Below are 22841 nucleotides of genomic sequence, written 5' to 3'. Positions count from 1 at the left end.
GTAAACAGGCTTTTTTGGAATGACACAGGTAGACTCGGTGTTTTTTTTTTTTTTTTTTTTTTTTTTTTTGCAATGCTATTTTCAATTTTTACTATTTTACTTTTAAATGTGTGTCTGTGCATCCCGTAAATACTGGAGTCAGAGGAGGTTATGAGTAGCCCAACATGGTTGCTGGGAATTGAACTCAAATCCTCTCCAAGAACGGTGTGCTCTCTTAGCCAACTCTCCAGCCCCACAACTTACTCAGTCTGAGCCAGTACATCACAATAGCTATGTTATGGGCAGTTGAGTCATAAGCTGAGCTGTGTTATACACACGTGAACACCAGCACACAGCTGAGGCAAGTGGATCTCTGAATTGAAGGCCAGTCTGGTCTACATAGCTAGTTCCAGGACAACCAGAATTACACAGAGAAACCCCATCTCCAAAACAAACAAACAAAAAGCTAAGGTCCTTCTGCTTTGTGGCTTTAGGAAAAAGAATAACCTGAAACCAACATGAAGTGTCCCAACACGCAGGTTCAGGCTCTATGTTCCCCAGTACTGAGTCTTTGCTAGGGTTACTCCTGTAGATTCCAAAGAGACTTCACTTAGCAACGGATGGGAGCAGATGCAGAGTCCAACAGCCAAACATTAGGGAGAGCTCTAGGAAGTCTTGCTAAGGAAGGAAAGATGAGCGGAACCAGAGGGGTCGGGGACACACAAAGAGAACATGGCCCACAGAGTCAGTTGACTAGGATTCATGGGAACTTGAGAGATCAGGTCTTAAAGGGGGTCCAACCTCTGCATGCTCTGGTTAAGCAGCTTGGTGTTGTGGGTATCCTATTACTGGGAGCGGAGCTGTCCCTGATGCTTGACTACTTGTGGGACCCTTTTCCTTTTTTACTGGGTTGCCTTGTCCAGCCTTGACGTGATGATATGTGCCCGCTCTGACTGCAGCTTGTTATGCCTTGTTTGGTTGATGTCCCTGGGAGGCCTGCTTTTTTTTCCGGAGGGGAGTTGATCTGGGGGGAGGTAGGAAGAAACTGCAGTCTGGATGTAATATATGAGAGAATTAAAAAAACAAAATGGCTCAATGCCAAGTAACTGCAAAATTACCCTGCAAAAGGTTATGTATCTTCCAAATCAGCAGGGCCTGGTTTGCACCGCACATTACCACTTTTAGCTGACAGTTTTCTGAGGAAATCTACAGGGCAGAGAAAATCCCCAAAGAGAGCACAGCAGCCTGCTGCCACCTTGTGATGACTTGGCGTAAATGCAGAAGCTAAGCCTGCAAAAAGAAATCAGGTATGCCTGCATACAAAGGCACCAATACATTAATACAGCCATTGGGGAGATCAGTTTGGAGAGGTTTCACATTAAAAACGACCATAAGACCTAGACTGTTTTGTATTTCTCTGTGTGGCCCTGCAAGTCCTGAAACTGTAGGTCAGGCCTCCTGAGTGCTGAGATTAAAGGAATGTACCACAAAAATTAGGCTTGTCTGCTGCTACCTGAGTCCTGGGGCCATAAGCATGCACCACTACAACCAGTTTATGCTGTGCTGGGAGACTGAACCCAGGGCTTGACCCAAGCTTTTCCATCCTGGGCATACCCCCAGGGATAAATGAATGGATGGATATGAATAGACAACAAAAATCTGGTAGATATAAAAAATAGAACAGAATTCAGCTGTAATGAAATAACAGTATTGTAGGAATATAGACATATATATATATACACACATGTATATGTGTATGTATTAGAATGTTCTCCCTTACATGAGGAACCTAGCCAATAACTTATGTATATGTTGCATGTAAGCATACAGCAGGAAACAAGGCTGGATCCTGGGGCATGAGGAAGAACTAAGGAACACAGGTTATGATGGATATAAAGCCTCATTCTATTCTGTTACCACGTTTTCCCTTTTGGTGATGGTTAAGTACACAAAAATATCTACAAGAGTTGAAAGTATAAAATCAGTGTGATGCTAGCCCCCTTTGCCACGGCTACTCTGAAATTAGACAAGTTCATTGAGTTGCATAGTGTGACTTTTAACTGCAATGTTTTTGTAATGAAGTTAAAATGAAAAAAGAAATCTTAAGCGTGCTTGGGCCTAAGAGGCAGCTCAGAGGGTACAGGAGCCCACTGCCAAGCCTAACCACCTCACTTGGATCCCTATGACCCACATAGGAGTAGGGGACAACTTCCCTGAGATGTCTACTACCTCCGAAGTCCATCCCAGCCCCAACCCTCACACACACACACACACACACACACACACACACACACACACACACAAATGAATTTTTTAAAAAAAGCACAAGCATGAAGTCCACATGTACAAAATAGTTATATTTACTTAGTATCAATGTCTTAGATATTTAGGTCAACAATAACACTAGTCTAATTGCAAAGAAAGCTTTCTCCAATTCAACTTTGTGATCTGCCTGAGCCACTCTGGCACAACAGACCTCAAGGCTTCCTGGACTAAAAGTGCTTGGGGGATGGGGGGGTAGGGGAGTTGGGGTAAAAACACAAGTAACAAATGCAGAAAACAGCTGTGCCCAGAAACACAGACTTCCACGTTTAGGTCTGGAAGGTGTGTGAGGCAGGCCTTCTGCCTGAGGCCTGGCTCTTCCTCTAGCTCTTGTCCCATAGCTGAAGTCATTCACAAAACTTCCACCAAGTCCTGATAGTCTCACCATCAGCTTCCATCACTGAAAGTTACTGGAGAATGGAGACAGAGCTTGGGGACAGGGCAGTAGTTGGCAGAAACAACTTCAGATAAGGAAGACGATGCCCTCAGACACCATAACCTGGTTATCATCCTGCATCCTGCTCAGTGAAGCCTGGATTTCCTCTGAGGAGAAGGGCTCTTCTTTATTCCGATTGATGGATTCTGTGAGGTGGATCATGCCCACAGACTGCGCGTGAGCTTCCTGGAACACTTCTAAGAGGGCCGCCTTAAAAGCCTTCAGCCTGGCCAAGACAGAAAAAGCATGAGTAGAGGAGGAGCCAGGCCTGGTGGAGCACACGTCTAATACCAGCACTGAGGAAGGCAACTTTACCTTGTCTTAAACAAACAAAATGGCAGTAAACAAACCTGCAGCAATAAGACAAGATTGATATGGGAAGAGTGTCCTTCCAATATTCTGAGCATCCTTCTTTAAAACTAACCCACACTGCATACAGAGCTTCCTGTTAATTCAGGCCTGAGGAGCCTCTGACACCTGGAGGCACGACATCTGGGTGACAGCTTACACATAGGACTTAATAGAAGCCCAGGCCTCCTCATGCCTCATGACCGTGCCATGTGACAAACCTAAGAATGTCTCACTGTGAATGGACAGCAGTGACATGGAGCCACCTGGGTGCCATTCAAGAACTTGATTAAGGAATCTATACCTCAAACTGGGTGAGGGGGCACATGGCTTTAATTGGAGCACTCGGGATGCAAGGGAAGGGGTAATCTCTGAGGTGGCAGCCTATGGAGAGACTGCAGCTGTTGAGAGTGAACTCTGTCTGGGCCAGTTCAGAAAGCAAAGCTCAGAGGCTGCTTCTGGAGAGTAGATTTACAGTCAATTTTAGTGGGCTTGTTTTTTTTAAAAAGTATTTTTCCATGTTTGGCTGCATTGTGCTTTGTACCTTTAAAAGTTAACTTTAGCTATGTTGTTTCTTTGGTGTCCAGTAAACATAAATTTCAGGAAAAAAATATTTTAAAAGTATTTTCTGAAACCCTAGTGAACATCTGTTTCAAAAAAAGTGATCACAATGTATGAGGGCGGGGGATAGATGTACCCTACTGAGAAGAATGCAAGGCTACAGTAAGCTACAAATCAAAGTTTGCCCTTGGTTAGTCCAGCCAGTTCCTCCTGACTTAAAAGTAACAATTCAATTTCCACAAAGATAGAAGCAGTACGGCAAATAGGCCATCGGATACTGGTTTGCAACTCTCTGGGTGAGCCTGGTGTAATCAGGGTAAAGTGCTGTGAAACCCAGAGTCCTGGCTAGCTCTAAGCTCAGCGGACCTGGCTGGCAGCACTCCTGAAAGCTGGTCCCTCATCAGCAGGAACAGATGCACTCACCTGGACTCACTCAGCTCCACTTTCTGGGATTCCTGGGATTCCTGGGTCTCCTGAGAATCGTCGGTCTTCGGGGTGTGCACTTCAGGGAAACAATGTTTGTAGGGGTAGGGGAGAAAGCAAGATGAAGCCATTTCCACCAACAGTGGAAGCAGTACTCACTCCTCCCACCTTGCTAAGCCTGTGTGTGAGCACTGTCTCCCATGGTTCCTACAGCCAGGCAAATCTCTGATGGATAGAGAAGTTAGGCGGAGACCCTCAATTCGTTATCTGGGATGCTTACACCAGGCATGACATAAGGTCAAAGAACAAGGAGAAGGCCAACAGCAGAGCCAAGCTTATTTTCTAACATTTGCACTGTGGGTTTTCCCAGGGTCTCGTGCAGGAGGCAGTGGAACCCACGAGAAAAGGCAGCACAAACAGCAACTGCAAGGGTCAGGAGGAAATGTTCACTCACCTTGAGGCATTTCCTTCTCTGCTTCACTGAAGTCATAAGGGTCATAGGACTCCCCATCCTTGGCATGAGTCTTCCTCCTGAAATACCCACAGCAGTCAGGAAACTGAGATGGCTTTAGGGAGCCCCATTTGGGGGCTCAGAACACAAACCAGAGTGAAACACCATTCTGCAAGTCCAGTCTTGCTCATACAGGCCTTCTCATGGGTCATGGCCAGTTGAATCAGTTTCCAGGCTCAGGCCTGAACAAACCACTACCCCTTCTGAAAGACATTCTCCAGGCCCTGCTGCCCAGAGCTCTCTGTCTCTGCAATCAGTCTGACCCATGCATAAGGAGGGGAAAACCAGCCTCGAGAACACTGGGAGACCTACTGATAGAGCCATTTCTGTTACAGGAATTCACAACCACCTCCATCTGCAAACCCTGCAGGGCCCTGAAGAACCTGACACTAACGAGAAGGGCTCTCCCCAGCCATGACAAGAGCCTTGCATCTCACTTCTCATTACCTCACAATTACCCCATGATACCTTTTCCGCTTCTGCTCAGTGTCCTCCTGGCTCTTCTCCTCTTCTTCTTCCAGGTCTGATTCATCCTCACTTGACTTCTTACGTTTTTTCTCCTTCTCCAGAACCTAGAACCAAGCCAAGGGATGTCACTGATGCCAAAAGTGAGTAAGAAACCTGGAGTCACTTCTGCATCAAGGGTAGAATCGACCTTCATGTTTCTAAGATTTATCCATACCTTCCCTGGTCCACATCCCAGGACCAGTGGCAGGGAGAGCCTATTAGCCATCTTTCACCAATGCTGTGCGGCTTTTCAGAGTAGTTACTTTATGTTTACTGAGTAAAGAATGTTTGGGGAGGTATCTAAACCACTATGGTTAAGGGGGCAAGTCATTCGTTTCTTTATAGATCAGGTATTTAGTTGAAATTCAACAGAGCCCCCCCCCCCGCCCCCCAAAGAAAAACAGGAAGATCATGGCAGACCTTCAAGGTCTATAGTTCTTCAGATGAGCCGTAGGCACAAGGTTCACTTTCCTCGTGTCCTTTTATTAAACATTTATTAAAGCTCCTACTACCCCAATCTACTCCATTTCTATCTCTCATTAGAAAAGAATAGGCCTCTAAAAGATAACACCAAAATATAATGAAAACAAAAGAAAAACCTCAAATCGAAGTTGGAGAAGACAAACCAATGGAAAGACAAGAGTGCAGAGTGAAGGCAGAGGCATCTGAGATCCACTCATTCACACGCTGTGTGAGTTCATATGAGCCTTGCTCAGTTGACTCAGAGGGCCTTGCTCTCCTGGTTCCCTCCAACCCCTCTGGCTGTAACACTCCTTCCCCTTCCCCTTCCTCTTCCATGGCGTTCCTTGAAGGCAGCTCACCTTCTTGAAATAAGCATACTGAACCAGCTCCACAGCTTCCTCCGCATCCTGCAGGTCCACAGTCTTGCTCATACGGGCCTTCGCATGGGCCGTGGCCAGTCGAATCAGAGTTTCCAGTGTTCGTGCTGTAACTGGAGATGTCTAAGGAAGAAAGCATTCGGGAATTACTTGTGCAGAAACATGTGTCTTATGACACAGAAAAAGAAAGAAGGCAATACCAGAAATGCCCAGAAAGCCCAAGATCTGACTTCTCTATAGGTGGGGCCACTTAAAGTTCAAATGTCAGCCAGTGCCCAACTGAAGCCACCCTCAAGCCATATCAGAAGTCTGTGTCTCCCGTGGGCAGTGGAGAAGGCGGGGACTCATGGCTGCACAAGGTGCTGAGAATAAGCGGCAGGCAGTTGAGTGCTCAGCCCAAACAGGACATTTATACCATCAGGTGCAGGGAACAGTTGGAAGAGGGAAAAAGAATAAAAGAACCAAGACAGGCAGAAGAGCTGTGCAATGCTGTCTTCTGGACAGGATACAAGCCTCTCCAATCACAAACTCATAGCAGCTGGAGATGCCTGCACTGAGTCTGCCCAAGGCCGCTGACAGCAAGACACAAATGCGGAAGGACTCCAGAAGCCCTGCTCACTGCTGCACTCTTTGCTACCAACAGATCTGAGGAGAGAGGGAATCACTGCTTTCATTTGTATACCCACTGGGGCTGAGCACGTAGTAATGAATGATCACACAGATAATCCTATGTGAACTAAACAGACACCAAAAGTCATGGGTCTGCAAGACACTGGCAGGGCAGAGAAGAGGCTGCTGGGGTGGTGAGTGAGAAGGGGCTAGGGATGCAGGGGAGGGGGTGCTAAGGATGCAGGGGAGAGGAGTCACCAGAATACATTCTATTCAATCCAAGTATTAAGAACTAAATGAATTTTTAAAATTCACAAAGGTAAGAAAAATGGCTAAAATCTAAGTGAGAAAGTATTCAACGAAGAGGAAAGGTGAGTGAGAAAGAAGGAAAGTAGCCTTCCCACGACTGCCCAGAAACAGTGAGCGTAAAAGCGAGGGCACAGAATGCAGTTCCTTAGTGCAAGCCCACAATGCATTAGAGAGCTGTACGTGAGTCCTCTTAAGTACTTCCCAGAGGAAGACATGGGGATGGAAGAGCTGAACCTGTCAAGGCCGCCTGTGTAAAAGTGGAGTTCTGAGGACAGGTATGTCTCAACAGTGAGGAGGAGGCTGTCACACTCCCACCTAGTGGCTCACAGGGAGGCTGTAAACCAAATAGGGGCCTGTGTCTTCTTAAAGTGCTATTGTGTGGTTAGGACTCTTGGCCTACTGAGTCACACTGTGCTTACTTTGAGTTCCAGGGAGTTCTAATGCCCTACCACTGCTCAACGTTCTCATGGGTAAGGAGACGGGCCTTAGCAGTGAAAGGATGCATACCAGGCTGCACACCAGCTGCAGAGCTCTGACTGGCACACGAGTCACCCTCTCTATGTCTCACGTCATATAAACCTCCAGTGCCACATGCAGTTTGCCTTTGGACCTTCTAACTTCCCATTTATACCCACACCAACCTTCAACAGCAACTCTACACACACGTGCAACATGCGCACCCGCGACGCGGAACACCATCAGTATTAGACACTCGGTTACAAGCTCCAATTTCTGCATCACCTAAGAATTCTGTGAAATCTTCATGCCACTAACAGAACCAGAGAGCTGTAACTGAGGGATCAACCAGGACCACATCCACAATGGCCTGTCACACTCAGTTCCTGCTCCAGTGAGCAAGGGGCACACTGGAACAGTTTGTACAGGGAAGAGCAGTGATTAAGGGAGAATTTAGTATGGAAGTAAGTGATGCTCTGTGCATCCCATCATGGGCAGTGAAGTAAAGTACTATCAGAACATCCTGAGACAGAACAAGTACGAGGCGACAGTAGATGGCCTGAAGGCCTGTCATATAAGCCTGGCTTTGAACTTGGGTCCTACAAGAACTACACCATTCTTGGAGGATGCAGGTCGAGTTCTACTCTATTAAGTCACACTAGAAATCGTGCTGAATCATGGTCTCTCAGCTTCTAGGTTTTGTGCCCAAATATTACTGACACACCCATGTAGAGACTTCTACTGGCAAACCCGCTTCTCTTCACATCATTCTCTTCCAAGCACCACACTGAGTACGCGATAAATGTATGACCCTCTATCTACCTCCCTGCCTCCTCCTCTCCAGCCTGATCTCTGAGCTCTGTTCTCACATGTGTGAACCGAGACAAAGTCTGGTCCCAGAAGCTACTCATGGTTCACTGGGGGACATCCTTACCATGTCTGAGGTCTTGGTTTTCACTTCTTTCAGAAAGGAGTGAGCAAATGTCTCTTGACAGAAAGTTCTTCAGACCAGGAAGGACAGTCAAGTACAGACTGCCCAGATTACCAGAGAGCAGGAACTCCTCCTGCCCTCCTGTTCTAACTACGGAACCCTCAGGACCACAACCTCCTGTACGCACCCGGGCAGTGTCTGAGCTCATGCTGTCCTGGCTGCGCAGGCGTGAGTATTCTTCTGCAATGTAGGCTGCTGACTCTTGCGTCAGGGTGGGCTTAATGATTTTGGCCACATGGATGTATTTCTTCATGAAAGCTGCGCTCACCATCTTCTCCCTGGATTCAAGAGAATGAATGCCATTTTCCTAACCTACCTGGGACAATGCTTTTACCTCTTGGAGAAGGAAACACACAAAGCAATTCTAGTATTCTCTATTTAGCCTCAGGTGTTATCCCTGAGTCATGAAGTCTAGGAAAGAAGTTCTGGTATTACAAGTTTTTCTTTTTCTTTTCCATGACAGGGTTTATGTGGCTCTGGCTATCCTGGAACTCACTTTGTAGACCAGGCTGGAGTTACAAACTACTATGTTCTGCAACTATATGATTGCTGGAAACTGAACTCTGGTCCTCTGGAACAGCAGTGCCATCCCTTCAGCCCCCTGATCCTATTTTTGAAAATAGGCCTCTCTATCTGTCACTGGCTGGCCCGGAACCCATTGTGTAGCTCCCGAGTCTCTAGCTCCTGAGTGCTGGTACATAACCTACTTTATATGTGGGAATATGGGTTCAAAGAGGTCAACTCCAATTTAGTGCAATGATCCTTCTCTCTCATATCCTGTCTGAGCACCCAACCAAGCCCTACTCAGATTCACCCTCAAAGCCTCTCCTGTCTGCCACCAACTAACTGTCACCAAAAATCTCCACCAAGGACCACAGGACAGTAAGAGGACAGATCACATACCCACTAGCACTTGGGCATACTAAATTTTAAGACAGGTTATCTGTAATCCAGGCTAGCTTCAGATTCATAATCTTCCTGCCTCAGCCTCTCTCAGCTCAAAACTCGTAATCTCAGTGCTGAGATTACGAGTGTGAGCCATGCCTGGCTCTCAAAACTAAGTTTTAGGAAAGATCTGAGCCTGAACTGAATCAACCAGAGACATCAAGGCAACTGGCTAGGTCAAGTGCTCTATCTGCAGACCCAAAAAGATGTCCTCTAACAAAATCTCAGGTCTCTCAAGAAAGAAGTAAGAAGAGGCTCACTTTTTCTTCTTGGTCCCATGTAAAAGGTTGTCATGCTTCTCGTAAATCCGGGTGTCTTGCTGGTCATCCTGGGCGAAGTCCGGGTCGTCTGTGGCCAGGATGTCCACTGAACTGCCCAGCGGCAAAGCTGGCAAGAACAAGTTGGGACAAAGTAGAGTAAGGAGTTTATTTAAGCCAAGAGAATTTGCCTCTTTCAGCAGAGAGAGATGAGCCCAAGAGTTAGAAAGCAGGAATCCAGGAGGAACAGACATACAGACCTCACAAATGTAAAGCTTACAACTGCCCAAGAAAAGCTAAAAGATACAGCACAACCCCAAAGCAGACACTCAACCTCCAGTGAGCAGCCAAGTGAGGAGGCCAGGAAGGTGAGGGCACCCGCAACATTAACCACACACAGAACGGTGCAGCCCTGGGGCTGGGCCAAGAAGAGCAGCGTCCATGAGGACCCCTCCACCAGCCGCTCTTGCTATTCTCTGGACTCACCGTCCCCATCCTGCTCCCCCGGGGCCCTGTACTGGTGCATCCTAAGGACGTGGTCTGAGATCTCCCGATCCTGCTCAGGATCCATCTGATCCAGCATGATGAAGAGCAGGTCAAATCGAGACAGCAGCGAGTCCTGCAGCCCAATGTTCTCCATAGGTGTCTTATACTGATCATACTGGAGGACAAGAGGACAGCCAAGGAGAAGCAACATCAGTAGGAAGGACAGGCATCAAGGCCAAATCAATCCTGGGGTGAGACTGTAAGGCTGGACCACACAGAATACAACAGGCAAGCCGAAAATTTGGACCAGGATATTGCTCAGTGGTAGGTGTACCCCTGGCATATCTGAGGGCCTCAGGATCACTGGATATCAATATGGTAGGAGAGAAATGATCTCTCCTAAGTTGTCCTCTGACCTTCACATGCATGCTGCACTCACATACATGCACATAAAAAGAAATGCTTGTTCTGTTTTCAGAGAAGGTCTCTGACTGACCTGGCCATCCTAGAACTTGCTACGGAGAAGGCTGGCCTTGAATGCACAGAAATCTGTCTGCCTCTGCCTCCTGAGTGCTGGGATTAAAAGCATGCTGGCACCACACCCAGCACAAAATCAATCATCTTCAGAAGAAACAAAAAAAACTTAAATGTACATTTTGGTCGTGTTAACCGATAGATCCTGAAAGTACAGCATACACGGAAAGTACTGCAGCCTCAGTCATAACAGAGAGAATAGTCACTGTTTAGTTCACCAGCGTCGCTGTGTAAGTTCACACAAAGAAACACTGGAAACTGTTTAAAAGGTAAGCTCATGACAGTTTGGTTTTCAGCCTTATCAAGAAGCCACTCTATTGCCACCCATAGTAGCATACCAGGAATAATTTCATGTTTATTACCAAATGGTTCACTACAGCCAAGTTATGGAGATACATGTCCACCCGGAAGGTGAATGGATAAGAAAATGTCATATAAGATTACTTAAAAATAAATAAACACACCACTTGGAGGGAAAGGTAGGAAGATCTCTAGGTTCAAGGCCAGCCTGATCTACATAGTCAGTTGCAGGACACCAGAGCTATATATAGTGGAACCCTGTCTCGAAAACAAACACAGACGGACACACACATCACGACTCCTTAACTATGGGCTGCAAAGCCAGTATTGGGAGAGTGACAGAAAACTGGCACCAGAAACAGTTTCCCAGATGCACAATGACCATAAATGAACTCAGAACCAACCATGTAATGAATCTGAAAGATCCCCAACAGTGCTAGCTTCTGCTGCATCATGCAACATCAATAAAGCCTTGTTCTGAACACACATGTGCGTTCTCATGCTGTATGCTACATGACTCTCAACACCAACAGCGCCTGGAAGACCAAGGCGCAGGGCTGAGATCACTTACTTGATGAGCCATAGTGCTTTTGCCTCACATACAAGGACCAGAGAAGCATAAAGGCCCAATTACAGAAACAGACTTGATGGTCCTAACATCAACTCGTTGGCTAGCCAGAATCCAAACCAGCAAAATCCAGGTTACCTCACAGACCTTGTCTCAAAAAGTAAAGTGGAGAATGACAGGGGAAGACCCCCAACATTGACCTGTGGCCTACATACAAATAAACACACACACGTGCACAGGAAGTGAACCTGCATACAGTCACAGACATGCACACATGGCTTGTTTTGTTATATAGGAACTATGAAAAATAATCATAGAAAATGTCATAGAAGATTACTTAAAAATAAACAAACACGCCACTTGGAGGGAAAGGTGGGGAGACCCAAGGACAGTAACAAGATGAGCTGACCTTTAACAAACCGTAGTCCAGCCATTAAGTAAAACCAAACTGATCCAAGACTAGTGGTTATGGGCCCAATTCCACTCACCCTGCCGTAGACCGGATTGGCAGCTGCCAAAACACTGCAGCGGGCATTGAGCCGGGCATGGATGCCTGCCTTTGCAATCGTCACTCTACCCTGCTCCATCACCTCATGGATGGCCGTGCGGTCCATGTCAGACATCTTATCAAACTCATCAATGCAAACCACTCCTCGGTCAGCCAGGACCATGGCGCCAGCTTCCAGACGGCGCTCCCCTAGGAAGAGATGAGGTAAATGTATGTGCCACAGTCGAGTCAGGGGGCAGAGAAGGATCCCAGCACCTGTCCTCACAGTGCATGAGAACACAGTAAGACATTTCACATCACCGGAACCTCTCACATCTTCGTGACATCCAATAGAGTTCCTTTCCTGCTATTCCAATCTTTCCCCCAGTTTCATTTCCCCCGTTTCCTAAGTTGCTGTTTTCCCTTTCGTCATCATTTAAACCATCGTCTTGAGCAAGCACATTCTAGCCACAGAGACTAAAGCCTTCAATACATTCATCCACTTCCCCTGAGCTTTCAGTCTTACAACACACTCCACTCACCTTTCAAATGTTCCCAACACAAGTCAGCACCTACAAGCTTTAAGAATCTACTCTGCTCAGACTCACACTGGGCCTCTGACAAGGCCGCACACCCTTACCTGTTTCCTGGTCTGTAGTGACAGCAGCTGTAAGACCCACTCCAGACGAGCCCCGACCTGTGGTGGGAATGGCCCTGGGTGCGGTGCAAAGGACGTACCGCAGAAGCTGGGACTTGGCAACTGATGGGTCACCTACGGGACAAGGTGGTGATGATTTTCTAGGAAACCCCCACGCACCCCAGCAAATTCTGCTTCCACTAATATGATGTTAACAGTTACTTCTTTCTTTCCCTTTTCCCATTTGCAGAATACAGTCCTGGTCAAATAAAGCAGAATTTCAGGGATAATTTTCAAGACAAAACTCATCCATGTTAGCCTTCTGTACTTTGGTGGGGCTAAAACATGACCAGATACAGAGTTACAATGTTACATACACAACCTTACAAGCCTGTTGTTCAAGGACTAACACACCCCCAGCACCATACCTATTAGAAGAATATTGATGTCTCCACGGATGTGGCTGCCGTTCTCAAGTTCCCGTTCCACCCCTCCCAGGAGCAAGCAGAGGATCGCCTTCTTGACATAGTCATGCCCATGGATGCTAGGGGCTAACGACCGGGCCAACTGCTCAAAAACATCCTGGAGGACAAAGAACCAAGAGTGAAAAGCCTTGTGACATGGGGGAGGGCAGGGAGGGGGGTTGTAGCCCATAGAAAAGATAAACCTGGGTTCTGAAACCAAAAGCTTTGCTCCAAGACAACCTCAAGACAAGTAGCAGAGCAGGTAAAGAGGTAGCCTATAGCACAAAACTTGTAAAGGCTCATCTTCAGGAAATGTACCTGCAATCCTGCACTTGGTGTCTGATGCAGGGGGATTGTGATTTAAGGCAATTTAAGGGATTGTGTTAAGTGGGGAGTTCCCAGATCAGTGTGGGCTACACAGTTAGATTCTGTCTCGGAAAACAATGGTGGGGAACAGGGGAGGGAAGTCCCTGAGGCCACCATGTGGTTGTTGGGACTGCATACTTTCTAAATCAGAACTTTGCCCCTTTCTTCCCTCTCTTTCAAGCCAGATCCTGAGTATACATTTCCTGGTCCTCCAGGCTTCTGTATTTTCTCAATCTCCCCTCCCCACCCCCACCGAGTGGCTGCCTATTCACCATGCCTAGCTCACACAGCATGGCGCTCTCGCTCCCATCTATGAATCTATAACCAACTTCCAAACCTAGAAGAATAAGCATATCAAAACCATCAGGCTGAGGATGTACCTCAGTGGTACAAAATTTAGCGAACTCATACAAGGTAAGGCCTCTGGCTTTAATCTCCAACACAATAAGCACATTCCCAGTGCAAACAAACATACATACAAACTGGGTTTACTAATCTCGTGGTTGGCAGTAACTTTTATCACACATGGGTTCACTACTTTGCTCGATTTTAAATGCAGACAGCTTGTCTTTATAAAGCAACCATCCAGCTAGCAAAATGAGTAAAGCTATTTGTGGCCAACTTGACCATCTGAGTTCAATCCCTAGGGTCCATAAGGCATGAAGATAATCCACTTCTACAAGCTGTTCCTTGGTATATGCGCATACATAGTGAAAAGTAAGTAAATGCAGTTAAAAAAAAAAAAAAACTAAAAATGCAGATGGTAGTACACGCAGGAGGATCAGGAGTTCAGGGATAGCCTGGGCTACACAAGACTGTCTCAATAAAACTAAACCAGTTAGTTATAAATAAGGCTTGGCCGGGCAGTGGTGGCGCACGCCTTTAATCCCAGCACTTGGGAGGTAGAGGCAGGAGAATTTCTGAGTTTGAGGCCAGCCTGATCTACAGAGTGAGTTCCAGGACAGTCAGGGCTATACAGAGAAACCCTGTCTTGAAAAACCTAAAATAAATAAATAAATAAATAAATAAGGCTTAACAGTACAGTAATATACTAATTCCTACATTATTAATTTGCATTAAGTTCGACTGAGCAGCCCAGAAGACACAACAGGTATCACCAATAAAATGGCAAAAAATACTCTTAACTTGGAATAAAACTGGAAGCTAGCAACAAATACTTCAGGGAAAACAAACAAACAAACAAACCACAAACCAAACCAAACCAAAAAAAAAAAAAAAAAAAAAAAAAAAAACAACCATCTTCCTCCAGATCCTGCACAAAGATGGGCACACACAGGAAGCAACACTTTCAAACCAAACCCATCCCCACTCAACTGACCTTGGAGCGAGTTTTGCTGAACTTCTTGATCTTGGCTATGTCGTCTGCAGAGAACGCAGGCTGAATATCCTTGCTCATCTGCTTCACGTTACAGGCAATCAGGACGGTTCTGCAACACAGTGGAAGGGGAAGCCAGGTGAGCCTCAGCAGCACTAAACACGCTTGTCTGTTAAACTAAGCCAGGAGACAGGAGCAGAGACTCAGCTGAGCTCCCTGTGCTCGAGCCACAGTGAGGATGGAATGCCTAACAAATGTATGTGGGAAGGTGGGAAGCCTAGGCTAAGCCTTTACCTGAAGGTCCCAGAGGTGTAGCCGCCCTTCTTCCCTGGAAGGCAGCGGTAGGTCCCCACCACCTGTATTCTGTCACCAGGTTTCACTTTATCCACCAGGTCATCGTCTAGAATGACATCCACAGAGCGAGGAAGCTGACCAGCAGGGGCCTTCTCTGGCATTTCCTGGATGGTGATGGTCTGGTGGTCCTTGTAGACAGACAGGCCATACTCTGTCTCCAGGGGGTTGTTCTCCTCATCCTACAGACAAGAAAAAAAGTCATTTTAGTCTTGTCTTAAAAATGTAGCATTCGGGGTGTGGCAGCACACACTGGAGCTCTTGGGAGGCTGGGGCAGGAAGATCTGGAGTTCAGAGTCAGCCTGGGCTCTTCAGTCAGTTCCAAATTACACAGCAAGACCCTGTCCCTGAACAACAAAGGAGGCAGTGGGGACAGATGTCAATGTTCCATTTTTTCCTTCCTCAGTTTAGTGAAGTTTCCCTCGATTCCATGAAAAACATGGGAAGAAGTTATCCCCAGGCCGTGCCCTGGCTCTGAAGACTGATGGAGACTAGAGTGTCTTTTGTTTGCTCTGTGCCTGATCATTGACTGTGATCTGCCTCTTGGCTATTTTGATGGGCCTTTTCAGTGATGATTTTTTTGTCTTTACCCCGTACCTTTCCTTTAGGTGTGGAAAGTGTATTTGTCCCACTTATTCTGGTGGAAAATCTGTTGTTTATGGAATGAGTCTGCAGACTCATGTACTGTCTATGATAAAAGAGAGAACCCTCTTAGACCTGTGTAGAGTGTCTCCAGCCCGGTTGCTGTAGTTTTCTGTTTCACTAAAGCGTGCTCCTAAGGAGTAGAGACTGTTGTTCACTGCTAAGAGAGGCCCAGGGCTCTGGCTCCTGCCTACCTGCTTCTTCTCTCCCCTGCCAATGCCCAAACCGGCTCCCCTGCTACTGCACTGTTGTGACCCACTGACCCTGCCATTCCTCAGTAAATGCCTGTTTCTTCCTGATGCAGAGGCTGCACGGGCTGCTGTCACCGTGCTTTCCCTTAAGTGTGCATGGCTGCTACCTCACTTGTGGTTATTAAGCTTATAAAGATTTTTAGAGTGACTAGAAATGTCCCCTGCTTCTGAAGCCCCATTTACCTCTTCTCTTGGAAGGCAATTTACCTCTCCCGGTAGCTTTCTGACCTCCGTAATCTAGCTAAGTTTCCTAGTCACAGAATTTGAGGAAGAAACCCTTAACAAGAGCTTTGGTTCTGTCTTAGAAGTGAGCTAGCTTAAGTCCATTTTTGTGCCTCTAACACAAAGAAGTAGAGTGAGCTGAGTCTCTGGAAGCTTTCTGTTTTATATCAACAGCTCTATCTATTTTTAAAGCAATGTCACTTTGTTTTGTTTACGCATGTATTAAATATTTGTAATAGTAATCAAGATTACTATTTTGTTACTCCATGAAGTTGGTTGCTTGTTTTACCAAATAAAAGTTATTTTAATGTTGCCAAAGTTATTTATAAGAACTAGCATTTAGAGGAATAAAGCATTTTGTGAAAAAAAAAAGTAGCATTCATCCAACATGAAAAACATCTTTTATCAATCTGGAAACTTTACTATCTCAAACCATAATAAATGTGTATGCATCTTTTCTTCCAGCCTTCCTAACCTGATCCTTGAATTAGTAACAAATCAACTAATAAAAGGGTCAGTTTTCACTGATGGGACCATGGCTGTACTAACACCCAAATTAAAGTCTTGATTCCCCACACTAATGGTGACTCTGTAATTATAATCTGATACAGGTTTTCTCTTCCTTTTGCTTTGTTTTCTTTGTTTGTTTTTGAGACAGAGTTTCCATGTGTATGTATCCCTGGCTGGCCTGGAACTAACTCTAAGATCTACCCGCCTCTGCCTCCTGAGTGCTGGGATTAAGGACCTGTTCCACCATGCCCAGTTCTGATGCAGTTTTTCTACTCCAGTCAATACACAATAAAACCACACATCCAAAGCTACAGACTGCTCACAGCAGCACATTCCTAGCAGGCAAAATTTAAAGAATACCCAAATCTATCAACAGAATAGGTAAATAATGCGGTATCGTCTTCACACAAATAAGACACACACCTGTGAGTATACACAATGTTACACAAAAGCTGCTCAGCGTGAGAACGTGTACACAGGGAAACAGCCAAAAGCTGCAGTTCTCAACCTGTGTGTCATGACCCCTTTGGGGGTTGAATGACACTTGCACAGGGGTCACCTAAGACCATCGAAAACCATAGATATTTACATTATGATTCATAATAGTAGCAAAATTGCAGTTATGATGTAGCAACGAAAATTTATTTTGCAATTGGAGGTCACTACAACAGAAGTTAACTTATTAAAGGTTATTAAAGGGCATAAGAAGGCTATGAACCACTTGGCAAAAGCAATCCCTACTGTTAAGACACATGCCTTTAATCCCAACACTCGGAAGACAGAGGCAAGTGGCTCTCTTGAGTAAGACTATGTATGTAGAGAGAGCCTTTCTCCAAAAACAAACATTAGGATAGCATGGCCTTCAGTAGGAATCTCTAAGTACTGACTGGCGAGTTTGTTTTCCCCTTTAGACGCTGGTTATATGAGTATATATGCTTGTAAAAACTAAATTATACACTTTAGTGTTTTCAAATATATATGAATCATATATATAAGCTTTCATAAAAAACATTAGAGAGTGCTTCCATCATATGTGAATTTCTTAAAACGACAAAAGCCACTATATGCTTACTGAGTGCTCACTATGTCCCAGGAACTATTATCACATGTAATTATCATAACCGTATAAAATCAACTATCTTCTTCACAGGCAAGGACAATTTCATGAGAAAGGTATCCTTTGACTAAATGAGTATAGACGTCAAGTAATCAATAGTAACAACCTCTTGTCTCACTAAAAAAGTTATCTTCAATTTTTCCCACCCTGAAAATCATAGAAAAAGTATTTTACTGTTTTCCCCCAATCCACCAAAATATCTGCAGAGATTATACTGCAGCATCAAAAAACAGAAGCATCTTCCATCTTACTTTTAGAAAGCACATTATATTACTATGATTGAAACTTTGTAAAAAAAAAATACATGACATCCAATGATGTTCTTCCTTCTTTTTAGCTTTCTATATTCCAATTTTTCTAAACTTAATTTGTGAGGTGCACACACGTGTCGGTGCACACATTCATGCAAGTGAAGATCAGAGCCTGACTTCAGACTTCCCCTTCATTTCAGCTGGGCTGGCCAGCCAGCCAGTAAACATTTGGGCTTGTTCTCTTCTCCAAAGATGGCCAGGATTAGAAGGCACATGCCCAGCCTTTTACTTGGGTGCTGGAGATTCAAACCCAGGTCCTCCTGCTTCCAGAACACTAAGCCAATTCTCTAACCTCTAGCTATAATCTTAAAAAAAAAAAAAAAAAAAAAAAAGGAGGATTTATGTATTAAACTTTATCTTGAACCAATCTTTTTCTGAACTAATCCTTACCTCACATACCTACTTTTAGAATAAAGACTCCAGATACTGTATAACTGCTTGAGTTTACAGTCACCTTTGATTCCGAGCCCCCAAGACGCCCAACTGATTCATGTTCTCACCTTTGTGGGATAAACAGAACTGGATGGGAAAGCCACCAGGGTGGTGAGGTCAGAGTAGCGTCGCTCTATGGTCTTCTTAGTAGCAGGACAGTAGTGAACACTGCGAACGACTTTGGGGCGAACCAGAGAGCCTAGGGACGCAAAGGTGTGCACAAAGTCACCCAGTGGCACACTGACAGACAACAGAGGATCTAAATTCACGCAAGGCCTTTAAATACTACACTCTCCCCGTTTCCCTGACACTTGTCATTTGTCCTTCTTTACATACATACAAAGGTACCACTGGATCCAGGTGTGGTGTTAAGTACCACCCATGTCAATGAAGGGACAGTGCAGGGTTGCAGTGAGAAAGGAAGAGCGGGGCTCTTCCAGCTTTGGGAATTCACCATTCTTTTACCACAGCCGGTCACTCCCAGTCCCGAGTGCCGTGGCCCCAGAGCTGCTTCACATTTTACTATTTAATTTCAATGTTTCCTCCAAGTTCCCCAGACCCGCTACAGCTCCCCTGAATCCATCCTACCATTTTCTTAGGGCCCTAGCACCATCTTCCATCCACTCACATTTAGTGACGATGCCTTCCACGCAGACCACACAGCTGAGGAAGCAGGAAGTGAGTGTCCGGGGAGAGACGTGCTTTGAGCCAAAGCTGCCCTCCAGGCCTATGTAGAACTCCTCATACTGCTTGGCGTAGGTAGCATCAATGGAGGCCACGAAATCCTTCAAGGCCCGCTGGAAGGCAACCAGCTCCTCAAAAGCATTGTTCAGGAGGCTGCATGTAGAGACAAAGAACCATTTAGACAGAGCTCAGGAAACTGACCCTCAAAACAGGAAGGAACAACCTTGGGTCAGGGAAAGAAAATCCATGTCTACTTTGTCCTGCCACTGTAGAAGACTTGGTAAAATACATCGGAACTGAAGTTAATGTGGAAAACATTGGAGCACCTGAGACCACCTCTTCTCTGGGAGACAACGCCAGCCTGTATGTAGGTCAAGTCCATGCAATCTAGGTCTTTCCCAGGGAAGCCTGTTCCAATCTAAATATGTTGCCTTTCTTTCTCCCCAAAACCCAGCAAACCCCTACGAAGCCCCATCATGGCTCACCGGTTAGCCCTCTTTTCATTCTTCCTGCGCAGGTCATTCACGCTGACAATCAGCCGATACTGGTTGTCACTGATCAGCTCCCGAACTTTGTTCTGGTAAATTCCTTGGTCTTCCTGCAAAGCAGGAATAAGATAGATCAAATCAAGTGATTTGCAGTATTAAATTTTGACACAACTCAAAAGTGTTTCAGACCAGAAGCAACCCTTGAAACAAACCCTCTGGAGCCCAGATGACTGTGAAGTCGGCTCCTCAGTCTCTGCCTTTCACTCACTGGCCTCAGATTTCACCTACAATCTATTAGGAGACTCTTAAGAATCATAAAGTTAATGTCCCCTAAGACACCCAGGGTCCCCATTCTACAGGTTCTTGGTTTTATTCATAGCAAGCTTGAATCCCCAAAGCTGCCTGGAAGGAGATACAAAGAGGAAACTCAGGTGGGGCATGGAGCTAAACCACAATTCCAGCACTTATGCATCTGAGGCAGGAGGATCACCACTGAGTCCAAAGCGAGGCTACAGAGTATGACTGCTTCAAGAGTGACAACCAAAAGAACAAGCAAGCAGATAGGTTCACGATGAGAATCTGTAAACACTGATAGAAAGGGGTGCCTTCAAGTGAGATTAAGCCTGTCCTGAATCTAACAGCCAGCCAGCTAGGGATTCAGGTAATATTAGAAGGTCAAAAGGCAGGCAAGCTCAGCCGTGGGGTCTGCAGCTGCATCAAGAACTTAAGGATGTATTAATTAAAGGCGGAGTGGTCATTTCTGTGTTCTTTATTTTGTCCTCTGGTGCAACATACTTCTGTCTTTCAGCTGAAGAAGGATGGTCTTTCAAAACAGGATTCCCTCATCATGGGGTGGGTGAGGTCTAGGCCTTTCTGGACAAGGAAAGCACACCTGCTATCTACATCAATTGAGCATTAGGGGGCACTGAACATTCATTAGGGAGCAGTGAGCATTCAATTTATAAAGGGGTTACTGATCATGGGGGGGGGATGCTATTTATACCAAGGGAGGTTTAACATAAAGGTATTCAAAAGTCCTAAGCAGAGACCTGGGAGCTACTTAAAGCCCACACCAGCAAAGATGACACTGGACACTAACTATGTCACTTACACACGAGGATGCCAGCATGTTGATACATGTCTCAATGTGCCCAGGAAGTAGATGGCTGCAGACAACCCTTTCCTCCTGCCCAGCATCCCCTATCACATGCTGTCACGATCATTAACAGTTCTCCTACATGCTTACTTTTTAATTGGGACTTAGGATGACCTAAGTCTTAAAGACCAATAAGTGAAAAAAAAAAAAAAACCTTGATAATATAAAAATTTAATTTTAAAATCTGGATGCTAACACGCCTGACTACAGATGCAGACATATTTCAAAATCATGGTGTATATTTGAAATATTAAAAAAAAAGTAATTTAAATACTCTTAAAAATATTCAAATTGCTTTTCATTGATCAAACTTTCAGGGCTCATCAACATCCTATAGCTTTAAATTTTGGGTTACACTTAAGCCCGACTTTACTTGCATACAAAACACTTTTGATTAGAAATAAGAAAAGCTACCTAAGTTGTTAGACCCGCCCCCTACCCCCAACAAGTCAGTCATTAAATCTGAGGGCTCTGAGCCAGTTACATTAGTAAGAGTAAAGACAGGCTTGCCCATCTGTTTACTCCTGACTAGTCAGTCTCCTTACAAGTTGGGTGAGTGAGTGTGTGTGTGTGTGTGTGTGTGTGTGTGTGTGAGAGAGAGAGAGAGAGAGAGAGAGAGAGAGAGAGAGAAGAGAGAACAGAGAGAGATAGATCACATGAATTTAGAGAGAAACTATGTGGCTTTGGAGAAAACTCTAGTAACTCATGAAGATATGCAGGAGAAGGAAAATGACAAAAAGAGAAAATGAGAAGTGAAAATGACCAAAATACAAGATGTGTTTATGAAGTTTCATAATGAATCCCATAGGATAATTAACATATCCTAATGTAAGAAAGTGTTCAAGAAAAATATGATGCCCAGGGGAGGACGGCAAGCACAAGGCCTGGGTACCAGCTACACCACCGCAAAAGCAACAACAAAACATAAACAACAACAACAACAAAAAAAAAAAACAAGAAAAAAACCCCCCACTGACTCATTAGACTAAAAAAGACATGAAAGTAGGCGATGGGGTATCACTAGCGGCAACAAAAGAGGGAGTGATGAGAAAGAAATATGACCAAAATACATATGTTTATGAAACTTCACAATGAAACTAATACGTATAATTAACAAGAAAAGAATGTAGCGTATAAAACCTTGAGGTACATCTGAAGAAAGTTAAAAAAAAAAAAAAGATAACAGGAAATTGCAGAGAAAAGAACTATCAGCGGCCCTGGCCTTCCGCGGGGACCCCAGCACCGTGCCCGGTCACCCGTGGGGACCCCATCAGCTGTGCCCGGTCACCCGTGGGGACCCCAGCACCGGGCCAGGTCACCCGCGGGACCCCATCAGCCGTGCTCGATCACCCGCGGGGACTCCAGCACCGGGCTCGCGACCCGAGCCTCACCTCGTCATCCAGGAAGTCCAAGTACTCTCTCTGCGCTTCCCGTAGCTCCACATCGTCCAGTACTACGGTGCCCGCCATGCCGCTGCCCCGAAATCGCCGGCCACCAAACAGGCCAGAAAAAAACGTGTGGCTCCGCCCTGGCGCGAAAACTTACCAAGTTTTCCCGCCACGGAAGTTTACGGTGGAGGAAGCGTGGAACAGAGACGCGTTATGATTGGCTGACCTCTTCAATAGTCTTTCATTCCGTGCCTTGATTGGAGAGAAATGATCGTTTTCTCCGCCCTAATAGGAAAACTGACCAATGGGACAGAGAGGAGGCTCAACACCTACCCACCCCCTGCCATTGAGTAACAGGAAGACTAGGAAGCACTGCATTCTGGGAGTTGTGGTCCCTTCCCTTTACCGCCCCTTCCCCCCACACCCTGTCTCTCTTTTTGCCTGTAGGCAGTTATGTCAAATGGGGAGTTAGGATTTACTGAAGGGATCCAAGTTTGTACCCCATATGCACAGGTACATATGAAGGCCAGGGCTTGATAACCGGTGTCTTCCTCAATCTTTCTCCACCTTGAATTTTTGAAAGAGGAACATGATACCCACTGACCCATCTCTTTAGCC

General features: G+C 45.6%; 1 protein-coding gene across 2 annotated transcripts; it reads right to left on the bottom strand.

Annotated features, from left to right (window-relative positions):
• Positions 1-2315: 2315 nt before the first annotated feature.
• Positions 2316-22399, bottom strand: Mcm3 (minichromosome maintenance complex component 3). 2 transcript variants are annotated; one of them, XM_034521909.2, is made up of 17 exons: positions 22227-22399; positions 19677-19789; positions 19136-19344; positions 18576-18706; positions 14966-15204; positions 14675-14783; positions 12934-13087; positions 12509-12640; positions 11870-12078; positions 9980-10154; positions 9497-9623; positions 8419-8569; positions 5909-6049; positions 5049-5152; positions 4524-4600; positions 4070-4148; positions 2316-2963 (listed from the first exon to the last, which is right to left on the bottom strand). In XM_034521909.2, the coding sequence occupies exons 1-17, from the start codon at positions 22302-22304 to the stop codon at positions 2765-2767; spliced, it is 2427 nt and encodes an 808-aa protein (XP_034377800.1). In that variant the 5' UTR covers positions 22305-22399; the 3' UTR covers positions 2316-2764. The 2 variants fall into 2 exon arrangements, with proteins under 2 accessions (XP_034377800.1, XP_034377801.1); XM_034521910.2 differs by lacking the exon at positions 19677-19789 and having other exon boundaries at positions 22227-22395.
• Between the last annotated feature and the right edge of the window lie 442 nt (positions 22400-22841).

Source organism: Arvicanthis niloticus, chromosome 17, assembly GCF_011762505.2.
Source record: "Arvicanthis niloticus isolate mArvNil1 chromosome 17, mArvNil1.pat.X, whole genome shotgun sequence".
Taxonomy (NCBI): domain Eukaryota; kingdom Metazoa; phylum Chordata; class Mammalia; order Rodentia; family Muridae; genus Arvicanthis; species Arvicanthis niloticus.
Note: the sequence above shows the minus strand (reverse complement) of the source record. Positions and strands in the feature narration are given on the sequence as shown.

Bases quoted from the DNA above. Each gene is read 5' to 3' on its own strand.
- Mcm3 (XM_034521909.2), bottom strand. From the start codon at position 22,304: ATGGCGGGCACCGTAGTACTGGACGATGTGGAGCTACGGGAAGCGCAG. The intron at 19,790-22,226 runs GTGAGGCTCGGG...CCTGCTTTGCAG, and splicing joins TGGACTTCCTGGATGACGAG to GAAGACCAAGGAATTTACCA. The intron at 13,088-14,674 runs GTCAGTTGAGTG...TTTGTCCTCCAG, and splicing joins TCAGCAAAACTCGCTCCAAG to GATGTTTTTGAGCAGTTGGC.